Consider the following 19183-nt stretch of genomic DNA (forward strand, 5'->3'; position numbering starts at 1 on the left):
GTCGCCTTGACTGCAGTCGAACCCTGCTCCCTGCTTGCCTTTCCGCCTCCCCCACTGCCCCCCGCTACGAGACGGTTCATCGGCACACTTCCTCCCACTCCGACCCGGAAGCGATTCCGCTGACCCCTCTCCTGGGGCCTCGTGACTGCCTTGCTGGGAATAAAGCAGCAGCACCTGAAGACCTGGGAGGAGGTGGTCGAGTGGTCCAGTTCAGGTGAAGTTCCCAATCACCAGTTAGGTCACGAGGAGATTTCCGCCGTGTGAAGTCCTGCAGAGACTCTCTGGTCCTCCCGGTCCTGTACCAGACTGTTTGTTTGTTGAAAGATCTCTGGGACTTGGCGTTCAACATCAAAGTTGAGCAGTGCGACACCTGCTGTGTTTAGAAGTGCTGGTGCCTTCTGGTCTTAAATGGACCTGAGCTCAAGTGTTTTTATACCTTGGGTTCTGACCAGTGGCCCGTCCGTGTGGCTGGTGTCCCTCCTGCTTGTGCTATTCTATGGGATACATGGGTAACATGAAAGGTATTTTAAGGGACTTACATGTTGCAGGGGGGGGTGGCATGACATTGCAGCAGCTGGCCGGAGGAGGGCACTGTTGGGGTGGAAGGGAGGGGCAGGGGTGGTGTGAGATATTCTGGCGGGTTCGCTTGTCCTTGTGGTGCTTCTTGGAGTCGCTAGGGTTGCTCGAGGCTCAGAATCACTGGGAGAGAGTGGGAACCGTTATGGAAGACTGAGAGCCTTTGTGGGAGACCAGGAGTCCCAGAGTGAGACTTTGAGAAAGGACTCCTTTAGAGGAACTACATGTAAAGGCTCGAATTAAGGTTTTTTCCATCAGGGTTAATGTAATCTCCTCCAGCAGGAAGTGTCGGGGTTGAGTAGAAAAAAAACCTTTCACAATCCACCTTTCAAACGTCGTTTTTGACCAAGTCGCGATCGATGCGATTCAAAAGGATTCCTGAAGAAACTGCACCACATTCGTGCCGTGAGTGGAGCTACTGTATTACAGATGAGGACATTTCAACTGCTATTGCATTGCAAGCGCATTTTCAGTAGATTTTTTTTTTGTAGGACTTGGACTTTTAGCTGGGAATTGTTGTTACGGATCTTCTGATTGTTTTCTGGTGATGTCGAACCAATTAATAAAACGCAAAAAAAGGTTTCTAAAAGAAATCAGTGGGTGAGATGAAACCAAAGTCCAGTGTGCGCGTGGGAGAGAGAGAGAGAGAGGTTTTCTTTCTTTGGATCTTGAACTGTTGTGTGGTATTTAACTGAATAATTGTCAACCTGGGTTTGTGTTCTTAAGTGGAAGAGTGTGCACAAAGCTACAGTACGTTGGTGCGTCGCCCAGTATCGGAACACGTGTGTCTTGGTGTGCTAATGCATGCGTGTAGCAGCAGTTAACATGCCTGTGAACCTCATTGCACGGCTGATATGGATAGGATTTTTCCGGATCCTGGCGCAGGTTAACGCCAGCTCACACCGCTGTCGACTGGTAACTATCGGAGGGACAAGTACAAGGACAGTGTGATCTGTCTAATCCAGCAGGGGTCTCCCGAGGGACAGCGCCGTCATGAACCGACCCCTCCTGCTCTCTGATCTGCTCGCCTCGGATCTTCTCAGATCGGAAACTTTTTTGGACGTGTTTCCCGTTTTGTTTTGTTTTTATTTCACAGTTCTTCCATGAATTCAATTTTTTTTTTTGGTACCTTGGAGTGGGATCGCGCCGGCACACCCTGGTCTCTTTCTGTTCCCGTAGCTCGTTGTGAAAGAAGCAGTCCTGAAGATTGTTCCACCGGGCTTTCAGCAGTCCAGCATTTGTCTCAGCTAGACCTTCTTGTACTTCGTAGCTAATTGAGCTGAGGATCCAAAGATCTCATCCCACTGTTTCTTGAAAGAAGCCAGGGCTTCAATATGGCTTCAACATCATGGCTGGGCAGCTCGACCCACGCTCCCACCCCCCTTTGTGTAAAGAGGCGCCTCCTGCACTCAGTTTGAAGTGTCCTTCCAGGTAGTTTCTACTTTTTTGTTCTCTGGATTGTGCTCTATTGTGTGCTCTGAAGTTGCCCACTGCTGGGATTTTGTAAAGATCTTAAGATGACCAAAGTCCACGATCTCTGTGGGTCTTTTGACAGAGTTGGAAGCCTGTCCTGCTAACTATCTGCCACGGGGGGTTTAACGGGATTGTAGACGCTAGTAATTGCTGCTAGCTTTCATCCAAATATCAGACATTAATTGAAAAGTGGTAAAGCCCCCTGATCCCTCTGATCTGTTCTTCTGTCTGCAGAGCTCTGTGTCTCCAGCGTTATTTAGAAGGAGGGATTCAGAAAATGAGATATGCTGGAGCCGCACAGATGAATTGATCTAGTTCTACAAGTGTTAAAATCATTGAGTTTGTGCCTTGCTGTCTGTCCGTGGTGGCTCAGACGTTTTGCAAGCGCTCAAATCAAATCAAGAAGGATGGGCTCAGCTTCCCCACAGCCCTGTCCTGTATAAATAAAGTGGCTAGAAAATGGGTAGATTTATAGAAATATTTTAAAAAAAAACAGTACACAGTGCTTTTTCTACACAACAAAGTAGACCACGATGAAAGTGAATGTCTTCACCCCAGAGAGACGGCATTTGGTTTCTGGATTCTGGGAAATCGCAGACGTGTCTTGCCGTTTGTTCCGAGTCAGTCGGGGGGCCGCCCGGCAGACACAGACGCAGATGGTCCTGTTCTTCCACCCCACTCCCCCCCCTCACACACACACACACTGGGCTCTCTCTCTCTCCTTCACGCTGTCCTCTGAAGCTGTTCCAGCTCGCGGGAAGATGCCCACGGCGCCCGGCCAAGTCGTGACGGAGCCCGGCCCCGGCAGAGCAGTGCGTCGGTGTTCCTGCGAGGCCTGAGCGCGGCATCGAGGAAGGGAGCGAGCGAGCGAGCGAGCAAGCGAGCAAGCAAGCGTGGGGCTGGTTCGGGGGTTTATCCAGTGCTGTGCCTCGCCTGCCCATCCCTGTCACGTGGGAAGGAGTCCCGCCCAGGAGCGTGCTGGGACATGTACTCCTGACGTCCCCCGCCCACCAGCGCTGACGCATGGGTGGCGTGTTCACGTGTGATGGCGGCTGGCGACCGCTGAAGCGTCGGTGTCGGGCCCTGTGTGTGCGACGCGTGATCAGGCACGGAGCGGGGCAGGTGTGCTCTGGCCTTGAGGGCGGCGGCAGTCCTGCAGGTGGGGGTCGTGGCGATCTCCTTGCGTGTCACAGCAGCATTGTTCAGGCAATATTAACGGGTCAACAGCGACGTTGGGGCAGTTACACTGGGGTGGGGGGTGGGGGTTACAGAAGTTATGTAGGGCTGATTATACTGGGGGTCACAGAACCTCTGTGGGGGTGATTAGGGGTCACAAAAGCTACATGAGGGTGTCCTGGCTTGGGTCTCTGCTTTATTTTTTGCCAGTTGCCATCGCCGGTGCGCCCGCCTGCAGAGAACTGCACTCTCTGGGTAGGGAGGATAAGTCCTGTCGCGTCTGCGAGGCGCTACGTAAATTCCAGCAGGCCCGCGGGCCGCAATCCGCGGAGCCTGCAGATCAAAGAATAGGGGGACAGACTTCCATCGCCTTCGTCGGACAGAACAACCTCCGGCTCATCCTACGGGAAAATGGCGGAACTAAGTGGGATGTGGGACTGGCTCCCGTCGCACAAGAACTTAAGGTTACAGACGAGAGGAGGCCGCCTGGCTCCGGTGGTCTGTTGCGCGGTCAGTAGCTAATGGATCTGTGGACCTCCTCCAGCTGTGTCGTGAGAGAAGCCAGGGTATCGGGTCAACAAGAGGGGTATGCAGCTTGTTCCACACTCTCCCCCACGCTCATTTTAAAATGCACTACCGCATCATTTCGCTGCACGTCTTCGCCAATTGTCCAAGGAGGAGGGGAGGGGAGAGTGGTACAGGCCTGACATTTGCGCCAGTACGTGTGCATTTGTCTTTTTCTGGGGTTTTGCTTTTTTAATGCGACGTGATTAATGCGCAACTGCAGCAACAAATCCCCGCGCACGTGCCCTGCCTTGCCCTGCTCCGCTCGGGAGCGCTGGGCTCCTGCCTCTCTGCCCTGCTGGCGGAGGAGAGGGATTAGAGTGGAGTTCCCGCCGGCCCCCGGGAGATTTCCACAGGCCCCCCGCGCCGCGCAGCCCGGTGCCAGATGATTGCGCAGTTCCCAGATTAAGTTCTTTGGCATCTAGCCTTCTGTTTGCACACTGAGACGCAGCGATCTCCACAGGCCTGTGGACACACACACACACACACACACACACACACACACACACACACACTCTCTCTCTCTCTCTCTCTGTCAGGGCGTCCTGATCTTGTTTTGTTTGCCCCATCGCAAACAAACGCACAGAATAAACAGGCCTGTCTTGGCTGCTGTCCCGATGCTTCACGGCAGCAGACAGCTGTCCGAGAGGGAACAGGTTTTGAAGAACTCCTCGTTCCCCCCCCACCCCACCCCGGACTCCCGTGAGCATCACTTGCCCTACAGGCTAGATGAGCCTAACTAGCCTCCTCTCGTTTGTAGGTTTTCTTTATTTCCATCCGACCATTTTCTGACTGTGTTGTCCAGTACTGGGTCACGGGGGAGCTGGAGCCTATCCCAGCATGCAACGGGCGCAAGGCAGGGTACACCCTGGACGGGACACCAGTCCATCACAGGGCACACACACACACCCTGGACGGGACACCAGTCCATCACAGGGCACACAGACACACACTGGACGGGACACCAGTCCATCACAGGGCACACAGACACACCCTGGACGGGACACCAGTCCATCACAGGGCACACAGACACACACTGGACGGGTCACCAGTCCATCACAGGGCAAACACACACACACTGGACGGGACACCAGTCCATCACAGGGCACACAGACACACTGGATGGGACACCAGTCCATCACAGGGCACACAGACACACCCTGGACGGGACACCAGTCCATCACAGGGCACACAGACACAAACACACTCACACCAGGGCTAATTTTACCGGAATCTAATTCGCCTAACAGCACGTCTTTGGACTGGGGGTGGAGCCGGGCTCAGCTCTTATTGATTCATGTTTTGTCATTACAGTCCACAGCTGCAGAGGCTGAGAACGGGTCGCGGTGTGGGGAGTTCAGAACAGACGGCACAGTCTGGATGGCCCTTGCTCACACTGCGCCGCACAGGTGACCAGTCCATGATGTTCGGACACAGGCAGGGGGTGGTGGCGCTGTGTCAGACCCTCCCAGTGACAGGAAACATCTCTGTGGTCAGCAGGGCTCCGATCGATCGTATTCCACGCGAGGGAGGGGAAGAAATTGATCAGCGTCAGGGTTCGTGCTGATTACATTCCCCCTAAAGAGCCAAAAGAAGGTGTTAACGAGCAGGTAGAGGTTAATGAGCTGGATTGATTAAGAGCCCAGTTGGATCGTAGACTGGAGGTCACTGACCAGCAGCTCTTCTCAGGCTCTGGGGCTCTTGATTAAACCGGAAATTACCCTGGAGGGGTGAGAGGCGTGAGGCAAACGTATATCCCTGTACGTGTGGCCTCTCCTCTTCTTCCCAAGTCTCGAAGGCAAAACGCTGGCTCCTTCCCAGCTGGACATGAAGATAAGGACTGGCACGGCGGCCAGCGATGTTTCTGAAGATCCGGAATCGGTCGTCCCCTCTTCTCTTTCTGTCTTCCTCCCTCTCTCCCTCACGCCCGTCCTCCCTCCTCCCTCCTCTCTCTCGCTCTCTTCTGTGTGTGCCTCTCTGTCTGCTGCTCCCTCCGTCTCCCTCTGTGTCAGAGCAGATGATGAAAAATTCATGGCCGCATCAAAGAGACTGTGCTTATTTTTCCTTCCTGTATGTTCTCTCTCTTCCACTCTTCCAGCAGCACTTACAGACCCGCTGTGGTTTGAAAGAGGACAGGGTGCATCTGAGCTCCGTAACCAGTTTTTAAATTCCTGACCTGCTTTGAGAAACCCTCATCAACGGGCCCTCTGAGCCGTCACTGTGTCTTAAATGAAACGACGCGGACAGCGCTCTGTCTCTGAGCAAGATCAGAGCGGTTTTTTTTGCAGTGTTTTAGACCAAAAACATCCCTACGGATCAGTGTTTGCCCGGGACGGGGAGAAATCCGAGGTCTTTCAGCGGACCAATGAGGCAGGAGAGGATGATTGTTGTGCGAGTGGACGCTTTGTGTTAAAACCCGCAGGTTTGACGAGTCTGGCCCACAACTAGGCCATGTGTACGCAGGGCCTGACACAGATGCTGCCGCAGCAGATCGTGGTGATTGAGCCCTCGATGGTGGCTGGTTCTTTCCAGTGCACCAGTATACCCCCCCCACCAGCTCACAGTGGGGAGTAGAGCACGGTTCCACCCCTACTCTTTTCAAGAAACACCCATTATCTCGAAACCTTTTCTTTTTTGCAGTGTAGTGACCCCGTCACTATACTGGGGCATTAGGACCCACACAGACTGCAGGGTGAGCGCCCCCTGCTGGCCCCACTCACACCTCTCCCAGCAGCAGCCTCAGTTGATCCCAGGAGTCTCCCCTCCAGGTCCTGGCCAGGATCACCCTGCTGGGCTCCAGTGGGGCTGCCGGCCGGGAGCTGCAGGGTGGTGGAGCTGCTGGCTATATGGGACTTACTGAACAACCAGCTCTTCACCTCCTCAGGTGTTGCTGCGTTAAAGTTAAGAAGAACCCCTGCCAGTCCAGAACTGCCCCTCCACCATCTCATTCAGACGGGGTCTAAAGCACCAGTGCTGGTTCACTCTCTTCTCTTCTCTCCTTCCATAAAGGATGGGCTTTGCTTCAACATAGCTGGGCTCTGAGCAGAAGCAACAAAAGAGCATAAAAGCTGCACTCGCAAGGAGGTCAGTGGAACTCGCGCTGCATGTAAATGTTGCTGGATGCTTGGAATTCGCAGAACGTGAAAAATTGAAGGCGCTCTCTCAAATTGATGAAGAGGCACTCACTTGCACACACAAGTAGCAGCCAGCAGGCAGAGCAGCAGTGAGGAGAGAGGTTGCCAAGCAACAGCAGCACTGTGGGGACCGTTGAGCTGAGGAATACGCAGCGTGCGAGTGTGAGACAGATGGAGAGAGAGAGATGGGAATGTGTGTGTGTGAGCGCGCTCTCGTGTGGACCTGTGTCCTGTGTGCGTTCTTGTGCGGAGATGTGTATTTGTGTGTGCTCCTGTGTGTAACTGTGTGTGTACTTGTGCGGAGATATCTGTTTGGGTGTGTGCACTCTTGCGCATGGATGTGTATTTGTGTGTGTGCCCATGTACATGTGTATGCACTCTCGTACATAGATATATGTGTGTGTGCTCATATACCTGTTTGTGTGCTCTTGTGCGTTCTCATGTATGTGTGTGTGCTCTTGTGCATATATGTGTGTTTGTACAGTATGTGTGCTCCTTTGGGTGCTCACGTAGTGTGTGTGCTATCTTGTGCATAGATGTGTGTGTGTGCACTCTTGTGTGTTCTTATGTACATGTGTGTGTGCACTCTTGTGCATATATGTGTGTTTGTGTGTGTGCTCTTGTGCATGCTCACATGTGTGTGCTCTCTTGTGCATATATGTATGTTTGTATGTGTGCTCTTGTGCATGCTCACGTGTGTGTGCGCTGTTGTGCGTGCTCACACGTGTGTGTGCTCTTCATGAATGTGTGTCTGGTCGTACAGTTGCATTCGTGTGACTGTGAGCAAAGGTGCCCCCTGTTCCGTTTCACCACAGAGACAGAGGAAGAGAGAGGTGAGGTGGGGGTGAGCAGTGCACGTGGAGGAGCGAAGAGGGAGAGACAGCAAGCACAGGCTTTGGCAGGAGACGAGAGAGTGAAAGACAGCAGGAGTGAGCCCTGCTGTGAGAAGGAGAGAGAGGCGGATATGAGAGAGGAAAGAAAGGCAGGGGGAGAGATCAATTTTTCATCCCTGTGGTGCCAGTGGGCACTGTTTCCAGTCAAGTGAGAGATGAGAAATTTAATATTAATACAAAGTCTCGTATTTTATTCCAGGGCCTGTGTGTGACTCGGTGCATGTGTCTCAGAGCAGGCAGGGAGCTTGGTGCCTGTGTCAGTGTGTGACTGTCAAGTGTGTGTGCATGCGTGTATATCAGTGTGTGACTGTCAGTGTGTGTGCATGCATGTATATCAGTGTGTTACTGTCGGTCTGTGACTGTCAGTATGAGTGCAAGAGTGTATATCAGTGTGTGACTGTCAGTGTGTGTGCATGTGTGTACAGTATGTCAGCGTGTGACTGTCAAGTGTGTGTGCATGCATGTATATCAGTGTGTGACTGTCAGTGTGTGTGCATGTGGATGTGATGAAGTTATGACAGAGGGACTCCATCCTCTCTTATATAAAGAGAAATCTGTCTGCTGTCTGACACCAGTACTGAACACTGAACCCTAAACACAGATGAGCTCCATCCTCTCTTATATAAAGAGAAATCTGTCTCCTGTCTGACACCAGTACTGAACACTGAACCCTAAACACAGACAGGGCTCAACACCGCCTTTACCCCAGAGGTCTGTTGTTCTGTCTTCGTCATCCTCCTGTCTTTCAACATGTATCTCTGTTAGAACAGCACAGCTGGCCAGCAGCCCGAACCCGGTCTGGCCACTTTATTGAGGCCCTGTGAGCCCTGTGTTGGGGGTTGACTCACTGATTTCTGATTTACTTCAGCTGAAACAATGGCGCTCTGAAACCAGGGAGTGTTCTCTCCGGGTTGGTGATTAGGGGGCTGTGCAGCTTGGAAGTTAGAACCCTGGGATAACAGCTGGAAGGGTGAGGCTCCAGGTCTCCACTGTGGGCGCTGCTGTTGTGGTCCTCTATCCTGCTGGCTCTGCTCCGCCCGGCTCCAGAACGCCTTCTTCTGATCACGAATCGGTAGCAGCCAAGCCTGATCTTGCCAATCTTGACGCAGAAGCCCCTGCAGAAACAGAGCTGCCCATCCCTGCTCTTCTTGGGATATCTATGGATGCCATGTCCAGACATCCGGGAAGAATTCCAACTCCTGAGACTGGAATAACCCTGGAAAACCTCTTTACTCTTTCTCCTGGGTGTTGAGCTCTGACCTTACAACAAGAAAACTTAAAAGCCTGACTCTAATGGTGCACTGTCCTCTCAAGCGTGACCCCTGACCTCTCTCCTGGCCCAGGTACTGACCATTGCAAATTGGGCTATAAATACACTTTCCTGTAGTTTCTATTTGTGTCTTCTGGAGCACACAGGGTCCCAGTCCAGGATGAGCCCCTACAGCCTGGAGATCACAGCCAGGGTCCCAGTCCAGGATGAGCCCCTACAGCCTGGAGATCACAGCCAGGGTCCCAGTCCAGGATGAGCCCCTACAGCCCGGAGATCACAGCCAGGGTCCCAGTCCAGGATGCTAAAGTTAGTGGCTTGGTATTGTTAGAATAAGTAGGAGGAGCAGTTGTAGTAGCACTGGTAGCAGTAGGAGTTCCAGTAGCAGTATTAATGGTAAAATCTACCAGTATCAGTAGGTGTAGTAGTTTCTACAGCACCGGTGATACTCAACATGGGTGAATCCTCCCACTTCTGTCTCTCCCTGCCCCCCCCCTCCCCCTTGCACCTGTTCCAGATCACCCTAACCTGGCAGGGACCGCTGGGCTCTGTTTGATCAGCGATCGGAGTGTCCATGGGGGAAAAAAAAGCAGAACTGCAACGAGCGACGCCCTGGGAGATAAAGAGGACAGAGCCCAGACCACGGGCTTTCACATCGCAAGGAGACAGGAGCTCTTCGAAACCGTCCCGGATTTGTTCCTCAGAAGGAGAGCAGTAAGTGAATCGCTTGCGTTTCTGCCCGGGTGCCGAGTCTGATGATGGGGGAAAGGCTTGATCACAGCTCCAGAGACAGGGTGTAAACTTCTATCAGTAACTGCAGTGCCACCCAAACACGTGGCGCGTACAGTAGGCGGTGGTACTGCTGACGCACATTCCTGAGAGATCCAGAGAAAGAACGGTGATATGCAGGTAACTAATTGATCTAATTGATCAGAAATAATCCCACTTTCTGTCTCTCTGCTTCCCTCTTTCCCTCTGTCTCTCTCTCTCTGTCCCTTTGTCTCTGTATCTCTCTCTGTATCTCTCTTTGTCCCTCTGTCCCTCTGTCTGTCTTCTCTGTCTCTCTGTCCTTCTATCCCTCCGTCTCTCTCTCTCTGTCTCTCTGTCTTTCTCTTTGCTCCTCTGTCTCTCTCCCTGTGTTCTTCTGTCTCTCTCTGTCTCTCTGTCCCTCTGTATCTCTCTCTCTCTGTCCCTCTCTGTGTTCTTCTGTCCCTCTGTTCCTTTGTCTTTCTCCCTCTGCGCCTCTGTCCTTCTGTCCAGAGCCATGAGGCTGCGCTGTGTCCCCTTCGTCCTGCGCCGAAGGTCGGGCTCCATCTTCGAGCTCCTGGTCTGCCTCTCCTTGGCCCTGCACCTCCTCCTCGCCCTGTACTCCCTCTCCTTCCTGCATGACACCTGTCCCCGGACTCCTCTTGCTCATCCCGGGGGCTCCGTGAGGAAGACAGTCCGCTCCGCTCTGCTGGGCAGCAGCCAGCCCCCAGACACTGCCACACCCAGCATGGCCGCCAGCAAGGCACCCCCCCACCCAGCCCGGGACGGGGAGCCCACTGCCTCGCTCAACATGGCTGCAGAGATGAGCCAAGAGGGCTCACCCAAGATGGCCGCCAGCCCGGTCCGCTCCAAGCTGCAGGCCTTGTTCCAGCATCCTCTGTACACCCTGCCGGAGCCAGAGGTCGGAGAGGACGATTGGCTACTGCAAGTGAGGTCAAAGGTCGGAGACAGCAACGAAGACAGCAACAGAATCACCGAGGAGTGGTGAGGATGCACAGCGCGCTGCCCAGCTCAGGGTGTGGGCTGTGACCCTATCCCGTGTGATGACCGGGGAGTGTCCAGACTGACCGGTGTCCTGTCTGTGTCCCAGGGTCAGCGATGATGTGGGCTACGACGCCGCCCAGTGGAACGGCAGTGCCCAGACTCACCCTCCCTGGCTGCGTTTCCACCTGGGCATCACGCGCTGGGCGCTGTATCGCCGTGACGACCCCGTGCTGGCGCCGCTGACCCAGCAGCTGGCCGGACAGCGCATCATCAGCGCAGGTGCAGCGCCGCGCTCCCGCTGCTGGGCGGTGCGAGGCGCTCCGGGACCCGGCACCCCTCGGGGGGCCCGCGGCTCGTTAGCCCTCTCGGCGCCAGCGTGTCTTCGGCCAGGCGTGTGGGGCTCAGGTCACGCCGAGCACACGCGCCGCTGCGGTCCCACGATAAAACCTGGGATGGACTGCACTGCTGCGGAGCCGGATTCTGCTCGTTTTCTCCGACGCTCCGACTGGCGGCCGCTCCTCAGGGAGGGGCAGCCTTCAGCCCCCCCCCCAATAAGAACAGGAGGAGGAGGAGGAGAAGGATGTCTTTGCTTTAAAAGCACAGTGGGGAGGGTAAAAAAAAGGCTTTTTTCATGAGGTCAACCTCCTTAGTGTGAGACAAAGAGCAGACAGAGGCCGTCAACCCTAATCCACCACTCACGACAATCGCCTTTTAACGCAGCGGATGAGTTATGTAATCCCCGGAATATTCCAGCATCATCGCCAGTGTTTTAACCCCCGCAGGGCCAGGCCCGTGTGTGCGTTCTGCTCTGCTCAGATGTCGGGCTCCAGCGGCGTTTCTAGCGACAGCTCGGCGGCCCGAGTATTAAGGTTCGGGGTCAGGTGGCTCTCGTTACTCTGGGGCTGTTGTAGTGCGCGAGCAGTCGAGGCTCGTGCGGCGGGGGGCAGCTTGTTCCACACTCCCACCACCCTTCGCGTAAAGAAGCGTTTCCCCGCCGTCAGATGTGCCCCCACGTAGCTTCAAGCTGGGCCCCCCCCGGTTGTCTCTGTTCAAGACCGAAAGGGTCCAGTTCCCCCAGCCTGTCGGAGTAGGACGGTGGTTCTGGCAATCCCGAGGAGAGTCAGGGCCACACAGCGGGCTGACTGCCCCCGGTGTGCTCGGGTTCGCCTTCCGCCCCACACCCGCCGTGGTCGTCGCCCAGACTCGATCGACTGCGTCTTCGCAGCAGCTGTGGGCCTGCGCCGCCCCCGTGTGGCTGGTCGGGGTACTGCGCGTTGAGGGAGTCTTGATGGTGTGGTGCTCGGAAACTGCATTTATGGAAGGAACAAGCGATAGGTTTATTCCCTGCTGAAAAGAGAAGAGAGAAAACGCAACGTTTCAGCTGTGGAGCCTCCTTGGGGTGCATCATGCTGACGCAGCTCCTCGCCTAACTGCACTGATGGAATGTGTATTAGCATACCTTTGCAGGATACTTGCCTGTGTGTGTTCAGGCATGTTCAGTATCCGTGCGTGTGCTATTCAGTGTCAGTGTGTGTGCAGTGACTGAGCGCTGGTGTGTTCAGTGTCAGTGACTGAGTGTTGGTGTGTTCAGTGTTAGTGTGTGCTCAGTGACTGAGCGCTGGTGTGTCCAGTGACTGAGCGCTGGTGTGTTCAGTGTCAGTGTGTGCTCAGTGACTGAGTGCTTGTGTGTTCAGTGTTAGTGTGTGCTCAGTGACTAAGTGCTGGTGTGTCCAGTGACTGAGCGCTGGTGTGTTCAGTGTCAGTGTGTGTCCAGTGACTGAGCGCTGGTGTGTTCAGTGTCAGTGACTGAGTGTTGGTGTGTTCAGTGTCAGTGTGTGCTCAGTGACTGAGCACTGGTGTGTTCGGTGTCAGTGTGTGCTCAGTGACTGAGCGCTGGTGTGTTCAGTGTCAGTGTGTGTCCAGTGACTGAGCGCTGGTGTGTTCAGTGTCAGTGACTGAGTGTTGGTGTGTTCAGTGTCAGTGTGTGCTCAGTGACTGAGCACTGGTGTGTTCGGTGTCAGTGTGTGTCCAGTGACTGAGCGCTGGTGTGTTCAGTGTCAGTGTGTGTCCAGTGACTGAGCGCTGGTGTGTTCAGTGTCAGTGTGTGTCCAGTGACTGAGCGCTGGTCTGTTCAGTGTCAGTGTGTGCTCAGTGACTGAGCGCCGGTGTGTTCAGTGACTGAGCGCTGGTGTGTTTGTCCTGTGTTTGCCACAGTTCAGAAACCTGGAGGGACGCAGCTCAAGCTGGTGATGTCCTTCTCCAACTATGGCCAGGCCCTGTTCAAGCCCATGAAGTGAGTCCTGGTGTTGTTAGCGTGGAGGGGGGTCTGGACGAGCCGGTCGGTCCCGTGGACTCACGGCCCGCGGTGTCTCTCCAGGCAGGCCCGGGACGAGGAGACGGACCCCAACCTCTTCTACTTTTCGGACTTCGAGAGACACAACGCCGAGATCGCTGCCTTTCACCTGGACAGGTACCCCAGGCGCGTGACGGACCAGAACCAGGACCGGGCCTAGGCCTGGTTTTCCTGTAGCAGCCCTGAGCCAGGTGAACAGCCTCGAACCCTCTGCCCCTCTGTCTCCCTCTCGCTTCCCAGGATCCTGGACTTCCGGCGCATTCCTCCGGTGGTGGGGCGGCTGGTGAACGTGTCCTCGGAAATCCGGCAGATCACCACTGACCGCAGGCTGGCGCGCACCTTCTACACCTCTCCTGGTCTGCCCGCTGGACCGCCCGCCTGCCTGCCTGACCCTCTGACCACCTGTCCATCTGACCGTCCGCTGGTCCTTCCACCTTTCTGCCTGCCTGTCCACTTGTCCATCTGACCACCTGTTTGTCCATCTGTGTCCACCTGCCTGTCTGTCCAGTCCCTCTGCCTGTCCACCTGTCCGTCAGCCCAGACCCTCTGCCTGTCCACCTGTCCGTCGGCCCAGACCCTCTGCCTTGCCACCTGTCTGTCTGTGCAGCCCCTCTGCCTGTCCACCTGTCCACCTGTCTGTCTGTGCAGCCCCTCTGCCTGTCCACCTGTCCACCTGTCTGTCTGTGCAGCCCCTCTTCCTGTCCACCTGTCCACCTGTCTGTCTGTGCAGCCCCTCTGCCTGTCCACCTGTCTGTCTGTGCAGCCCCTCTGCCTGTCCACCTGTCCACCTGTCTGTCTGTGCAGCCCCTCTGCCTGTCCACCTGTCCACCTGTCTGTCTGTGCAGCCCCTCTGCCTGTCCACCTGTCCACCTGTCTGTCTGTGCAGCCCCTCTGCCTGTCCACCTGTCCACCTGTCTGTCTGTGCAGCCCCTCTGCCTGTCCACCTGTCTGTCTGTGCAGCCCCTCTGCCTGTCCACCTGTCTGTCTGTGCAGCCCCCCTGCCTGTCCACCTGTCTGTCTGTGTAGCCCCTCTGCCTATCCACCTGTCCACCTGTCCACCTGTCTGTCTGTGCAGCCCCTCTGCCTGTCCACCTGTCTGTCTGTGCAGCCCCTCTGCCTGTCTGTCTCTGGGAGTGCAGTACTAGCACTGTTAACTCTCTGTCTCCCCCCAGTGGGCAACCTGTGCTTCCACGGCGAGTGCTCGTACTACTGCTCGACGGAGCACGCCGTGTGCGGCCGGCCCCACACTCTGGAGGGCTCCCTGGCCGCCTTCCTGCCCGACCTCAGCCTGGCCCCCCGGCGCAGCTGGAGGAGCCCCTGGAGACGGTCCTACAGCCGGCACCGCAGAGCAGAGTGAGAGAGAGAGGGGAGAGGAGAGAGAGTGGAGGAAAAGAGGAGAGAGGAGAGAGGGGAGAGGAGAGAGGAGAGAGGAGAGAGGGGAGAGGAGAGGGGAGAGAGGAGAGGGGAGAGAGGAGAGGGGAGAGGGGAGAGGAGAGAGGAGAGAGGAGAGAGGAGAGAGGAGAGAGGAGAGAGGAGAGAGGAGAGGGGGAGAGGGGGAGAGGGGGAGAGGGGGAGAGGAGAGAGGAGAGAGGAGAGAGGAGAGAGGAGAGAGGAGAGAGGAGAGAGGAGAGAGGAGAGAGGAGAGAGGAGAGGGGGAGAGGGGGAGAGGGGAGAGGAGAGAGGGGAGAGAAGAGAGGAGGCAGGAGGCAGGAGAGAGTGGAGAGAGTGGAGAGAGAGGGGAGGGAGGAGAGAGAGGAGGAAGGAGAGACAGGAGTGAGGAGAGACAGAGGAGAAGGAGGGGAGAGAGAGGGAAGAGTATAAGGCTGGTCGGGCCAGGACTGACAGAGCGAGGCCAGAGGGTGTGGGGCAGGAAGGGGAGGGGTTTGCTGAGAGGGAGGAATTGTTTCACCAGCGCACCTCTCCCTTCACTTGTTCTGCTGCAGGTGGGAGAAGAAGCCAGACTACTGCGCTACAGTGAAAAACACCCCCCCCTACAACGCCAGCACCAGGCTGGTGGACATCATAGACATGGCCATATTGGACTTCCTCATGGGTCAGCCCCCGCTGGCCTTATTCCACTGTCCACTGTCCTGTCTGCTCTACGGTCATCCTGTATTCTGTGCTATATTCCACTGTCTATTGTCACTATTGTCTTGTCTTCTCTGGGACTGTGCTATATTGCTTTGTCTTCTGTAGGACTGTACTATATTGCTTTGTCTTCTGTAGGACTGTACTATATTGTCTTGTCTTCTCTGGGACTGTAGTATATTGTCTTGTCTTCTCTGGGACTGTGCTATATTGTCTTGTCTTCTGTAGGACTGTACTATATTGCCTTGTCTTCTGTAGGACTGTACTATATTGTCTTGTCTTCTCTGGGACTGTACTATATTGTCTTGTCTTCTCTGGGACTGTGCTATATTGCTTTGTCTTCTGTAGGACTGTACTATATTGTCTTGTCTTCTCTGGGACTGTAGTATATTGTCTTGTCTTCTCTGGGACTGTGCTATATTGTCTTGTCTTCTGTAGGACTGTACTATATTGTCTTGTCTTCTCTGGGACTGTACTATATTGTCTTGTCTTCTCTGGGACTGTACTATATTGTCTTGTCTTCTCTGGGACTGTGCTATATTGTCTTGTCTTCTGTAGGACTGTACTATATTGTCTTGTCTTCTGTAGGACTGTGCTATATTGTATTGTCTTCTCTGGGACTGTACTATATTCTGCTGTGCTGTGCTCTGCTACCCTGTATTCTGCTGTAGTGTCTTCTGTCGCACTGAGGCAGACAGTATGCGCGCTGCACAGCCTCCAGCCCCACCAACCCCCCTCCTGCCCTGCGTCTTCCCAGGCAACATGGATAGGCACCACTACGAGACCTTCGAGAAGTTCGGGAACGACACCTTCCTGCTGCACCTGGACAACGGGCGAGCGTGAGTGGGCCTCCCAAGCCGTTCTGAGAGTTAGCAGCCGCAGGGCTCCTGGCCAAGTCAAGGTCAAAACCAGCTGCTGGGTTCGTGGAGCCAGCAAAGGTCGTGCATTAAATACATTCAGCTTGCAAGTGAGAGAGATCCTGCAGCTGGCAAAACCTGAAACGGATCAAACTGCTGTACACTGGGAATCAGAGTTCCTTCCTTGCTACGTAGGTATGGTTTTAATTTGTATTATTGTAAGGATTCGGGCACTTTGAGGTGATGTCTGTTCAAGGAGCTACAGAAATGTCTATTATTGCTCCACACAGAAAACCTCACACAAGTCTGATGAAGCAAGTCGTGATTTCTTTATTGCAATAAAGGAAGGGAGGAGAGATTAAGAAGTTAACAGGTTGAGGCGAGCAAGTGTTCCGTGCAGTGTCGAGGTTCAGGATTGGTCAGCAGCGGCTCGTTGCCTTACAGGAGAAGGTGAGAGGGTGCGGCCGTCAGCTCGGGTCGGCCCTGCCAGTAAACCGAGAGCCCTGTTCCTTTCGTGTGGCTCAATCTGAACCTGCTGTACCTGAATCCGTCTCTGCTGGCGAGACCTGGGCCGGTCTTCAAGACCTCCTTCACCTCTTGCTCGCGATTGTGTTGCGGTTGACAAGTGATGCTTCTTCCTGCAACAGTCCCTCCCCTCTCCTCCCGGGGGTCCCTGTGGGCGCTGGTGCTGCTTGTGTGCAGTGCAGCCACAGCCCACCCCCACACGCCCCCTGCTCACCTGTGCTCACCCGAGCGCACCTGTGCCCACCCGAGCGCACTTGTACTCACCTGTGCGCACCTGTGCTCACCCGAGCGCACCTGTGCTCACCTGTGCGCACCTGTGCTCACCCGAGCGCACCTGTGCCCACCCGAGCGCACTTGTACTCACCTGTGCGCACCTGTGCTCACCCGAGCGCACCTGTGCCCACCCGAGCGCACTTGTACTCACCTGTGCGCACCTGTGCTCACCCGAGCGCACCTGTGCCCACCCGAGCGCACTTGTACTCACCCGTGCGCACCTGTGCTCACCCGAGCGCACCTGTGCTCACCCGAGCGCACCTGTGCTCACCCGTGCGCACCTGTGCTCACCCGAGCGCACCTGTGCTCACCCGAGCGCACCTGTGCTCACCCGAGCGCACCTGTGCTCACCTGTGCGCACCTGTGCTCACCCGAGCGCACCTGTGCTCACCCGAGCGCACCTGTGCTCACCTGTGCCGCAGGTTTGGACGCCATTCCCGCGACGAGCCCTCCATCCTGGCGCCTCTCCGGCAGTGCTGCAGGTAACACGTCTGTGCCTGTCCGTCTCTCTCCTCTCGCAGCCTCCTCCCAAGACCTGTACCTCTCTCGTCCCCGAGGGGGAAGGGGGGGTCCCACCATTAGGGTTTGGGGGCCTAATCGCCCCCTCCCCAGCACACCCTACGTGAGCAGCACTGTGTCTAGAGGTGGCAAACGCCAGCCTTGCTGAGAGCAGCCCGGCACGTAACAGGACAGTCTGGTCCGGAAACCTGGGGTCGAAAAGCAAAACCAAACTGTCCAGGACTGGGAAAATGGCAGGAAGAAGAACTGGGGACACAGCAGCCCCCAGCTCTGCGACTTGTATCATCATAGGGTTCCCAGAATGGAGAGGAACATCACCGCTGACTGCGCACACCCATAACACTGCCATCGGGGAGACGGCACAGGGTGCCGGATTCAGATAAAAACATGGAGACGTCCTTTGTCCCCTCTGCAGTAAAACTACCCAGTGGACATGTGTCAATGCGCTCCCCCCCACTACCTCTTTATTGAGCCATCTATGTCTCACACACTGTTGTTGTGATCTCATGTGATTTTATGCGACTCCTGTGTTTGGCTTGTGTGTCCTGTACTTCTGTGGGTGAAGCCAAAGACAGCCGTCCACAGCAGTGGACAACACAGTCTGAGTCTATCTGTGAGCTCCCAGAACCCTCTCAGCCCCCGGGTCCCTCCCTGCAGGATCAGACGCTCCACGATGCTGCGCCTCCAGCTCCTGTCTCGCCCGGAGTACCGCCTGGGCGACGTCCTGCGGGAGTCCCTGTCCCGCGACCCCCTGAGCCCCGTCCTGTCCCGGCCGCACCTGGCCGCTGTGGACCGCCGCCTGGGCGCCGTGCTGCGGGCCCTGCGAGCCTGCGAGGCCGCCCACCCCGGCCAGGTCGTCTACGATGACATCGCCGCCGGCGCCACCGTCCAGGAAGCCGTCGCTAAGGGCGGAGGTGACAGGAAATGACATCAGCGCGCACAGCGGCCCAGGCCCTGGAGTTGATCTCCTCGGAGACCTTGCCCAGGGTTCATCAGAAGAGCCCGAGAGACAGGATCACATCAGATTGCTTGTCTGCAGTGGTAAGAAGACTGGGCCGATCACCTCTGGCCCGTTCGCTTGCTGGCAGGATGATTCATCCGGTCCTTTCCTGAGGGACTTTCTTCCACAGCATAGCCAGGCTGGGCTTCCTGGTTTCGGTCCTAAAACACAATCCCCACCAAGTCTGAGTCTTATAGGGTCCTGTGGTGGCCTTCTGGGCTGACGTTGTGAACACAAACGCTTGTGTATCGAGTGGCCTGTAGCCATCTCTGTCCCCGAGTAAAGAGATCCCGTCTCTTCGGGCTGCCTGTGAGGACCAGCCCTTTAAGGCCAGGATCTGGCCCTGTTCATCGCCACTGAACTGTTTCCAGAGCGGAAAAGTCCACTATGCAATGAGCTGGCCACACTCTGGGCATTTTACCTTCTGTGCTAATAAACCGTCATGGAGAAAGTTATCTTGCGTTCACACAGTATCTCAGCAAGGGTCTGCTGGGGGGGAATTCCTGCCGCCCACAGCTAATTGCTGCTTTCTGCCCGTTTTAATTGTTTGTGTGTTTTAACGCAACAGCTCAGTGATTAAATGCAGGTTTCAGTTATTCTGCTCGTGTGGGTGAAAACGCCCGCCCCCCCCGAATCCCAGGTCGCACATCGTCATCCGGCCGCGGGGATAAAGGAGAATCCGAAGCAACACAATTTTAAACGAACGTAAGGTCTCCGTCCAGTGTAAGCAAAT

General features: G+C 55.5%; 1 protein-coding gene across 5 annotated transcripts; it reads left to right on the plus strand.

Moving 5' to 3' along the window:
- The first annotated feature begins 12 nt into the window (after nucleotides 1-12).
- fam20cl (family with sequence similarity 20 member C, like) lies at nucleotides 13-19028 on the plus strand. Of its 5 annotated transcripts, none has more exons than XM_069196867.1 (13): nucleotides 13-6873; nucleotides 9226-9392; nucleotides 9601-9797; nucleotides 10344-10835; nucleotides 10942-11114; nucleotides 13050-13128; nucleotides 13213-13305; nucleotides 13429-13544; nucleotides 14361-14541; nucleotides 15132-15241; nucleotides 16034-16115; nucleotides 17354-17413; nucleotides 18108-19028. In XM_069196867.1, exons 3-13 carry the CDS (start codon nucleotides 9658-9660, stop codon nucleotides 18376-18378), a joined length of 1797 nt encoding a protein of 598 aa, XP_069052968.1. In that variant the 5' UTR covers nucleotides 13-6873; nucleotides 9226-9392; nucleotides 9601-9657; the 3' UTR covers nucleotides 18379-19028. The 5 variants fall into 5 exon arrangements, with proteins under 5 accessions (XP_069052968.1, XP_069052971.1, XP_069052969.1 ...); XM_069196870.1 differs by having other exon boundaries at nucleotides 13-5399; nucleotides 6799-9392; XM_069196868.1 differs by having other exon boundaries at nucleotides 13-5198; nucleotides 5290-9392.
- The last annotated feature ends 155 nt before the right edge of the window (nucleotides 19029-19183 follow it).

The sequence above is a fragment of the Lepisosteus oculatus genome, chromosome 12, assembly GCF_040954835.1.
Source record: "Lepisosteus oculatus isolate fLepOcu1 chromosome 12, fLepOcu1.hap2, whole genome shotgun sequence".
Lineage (NCBI taxonomy): Eukaryota > Metazoa > Chordata > Actinopteri > Semionotiformes > Lepisosteidae > Lepisosteus > Lepisosteus oculatus.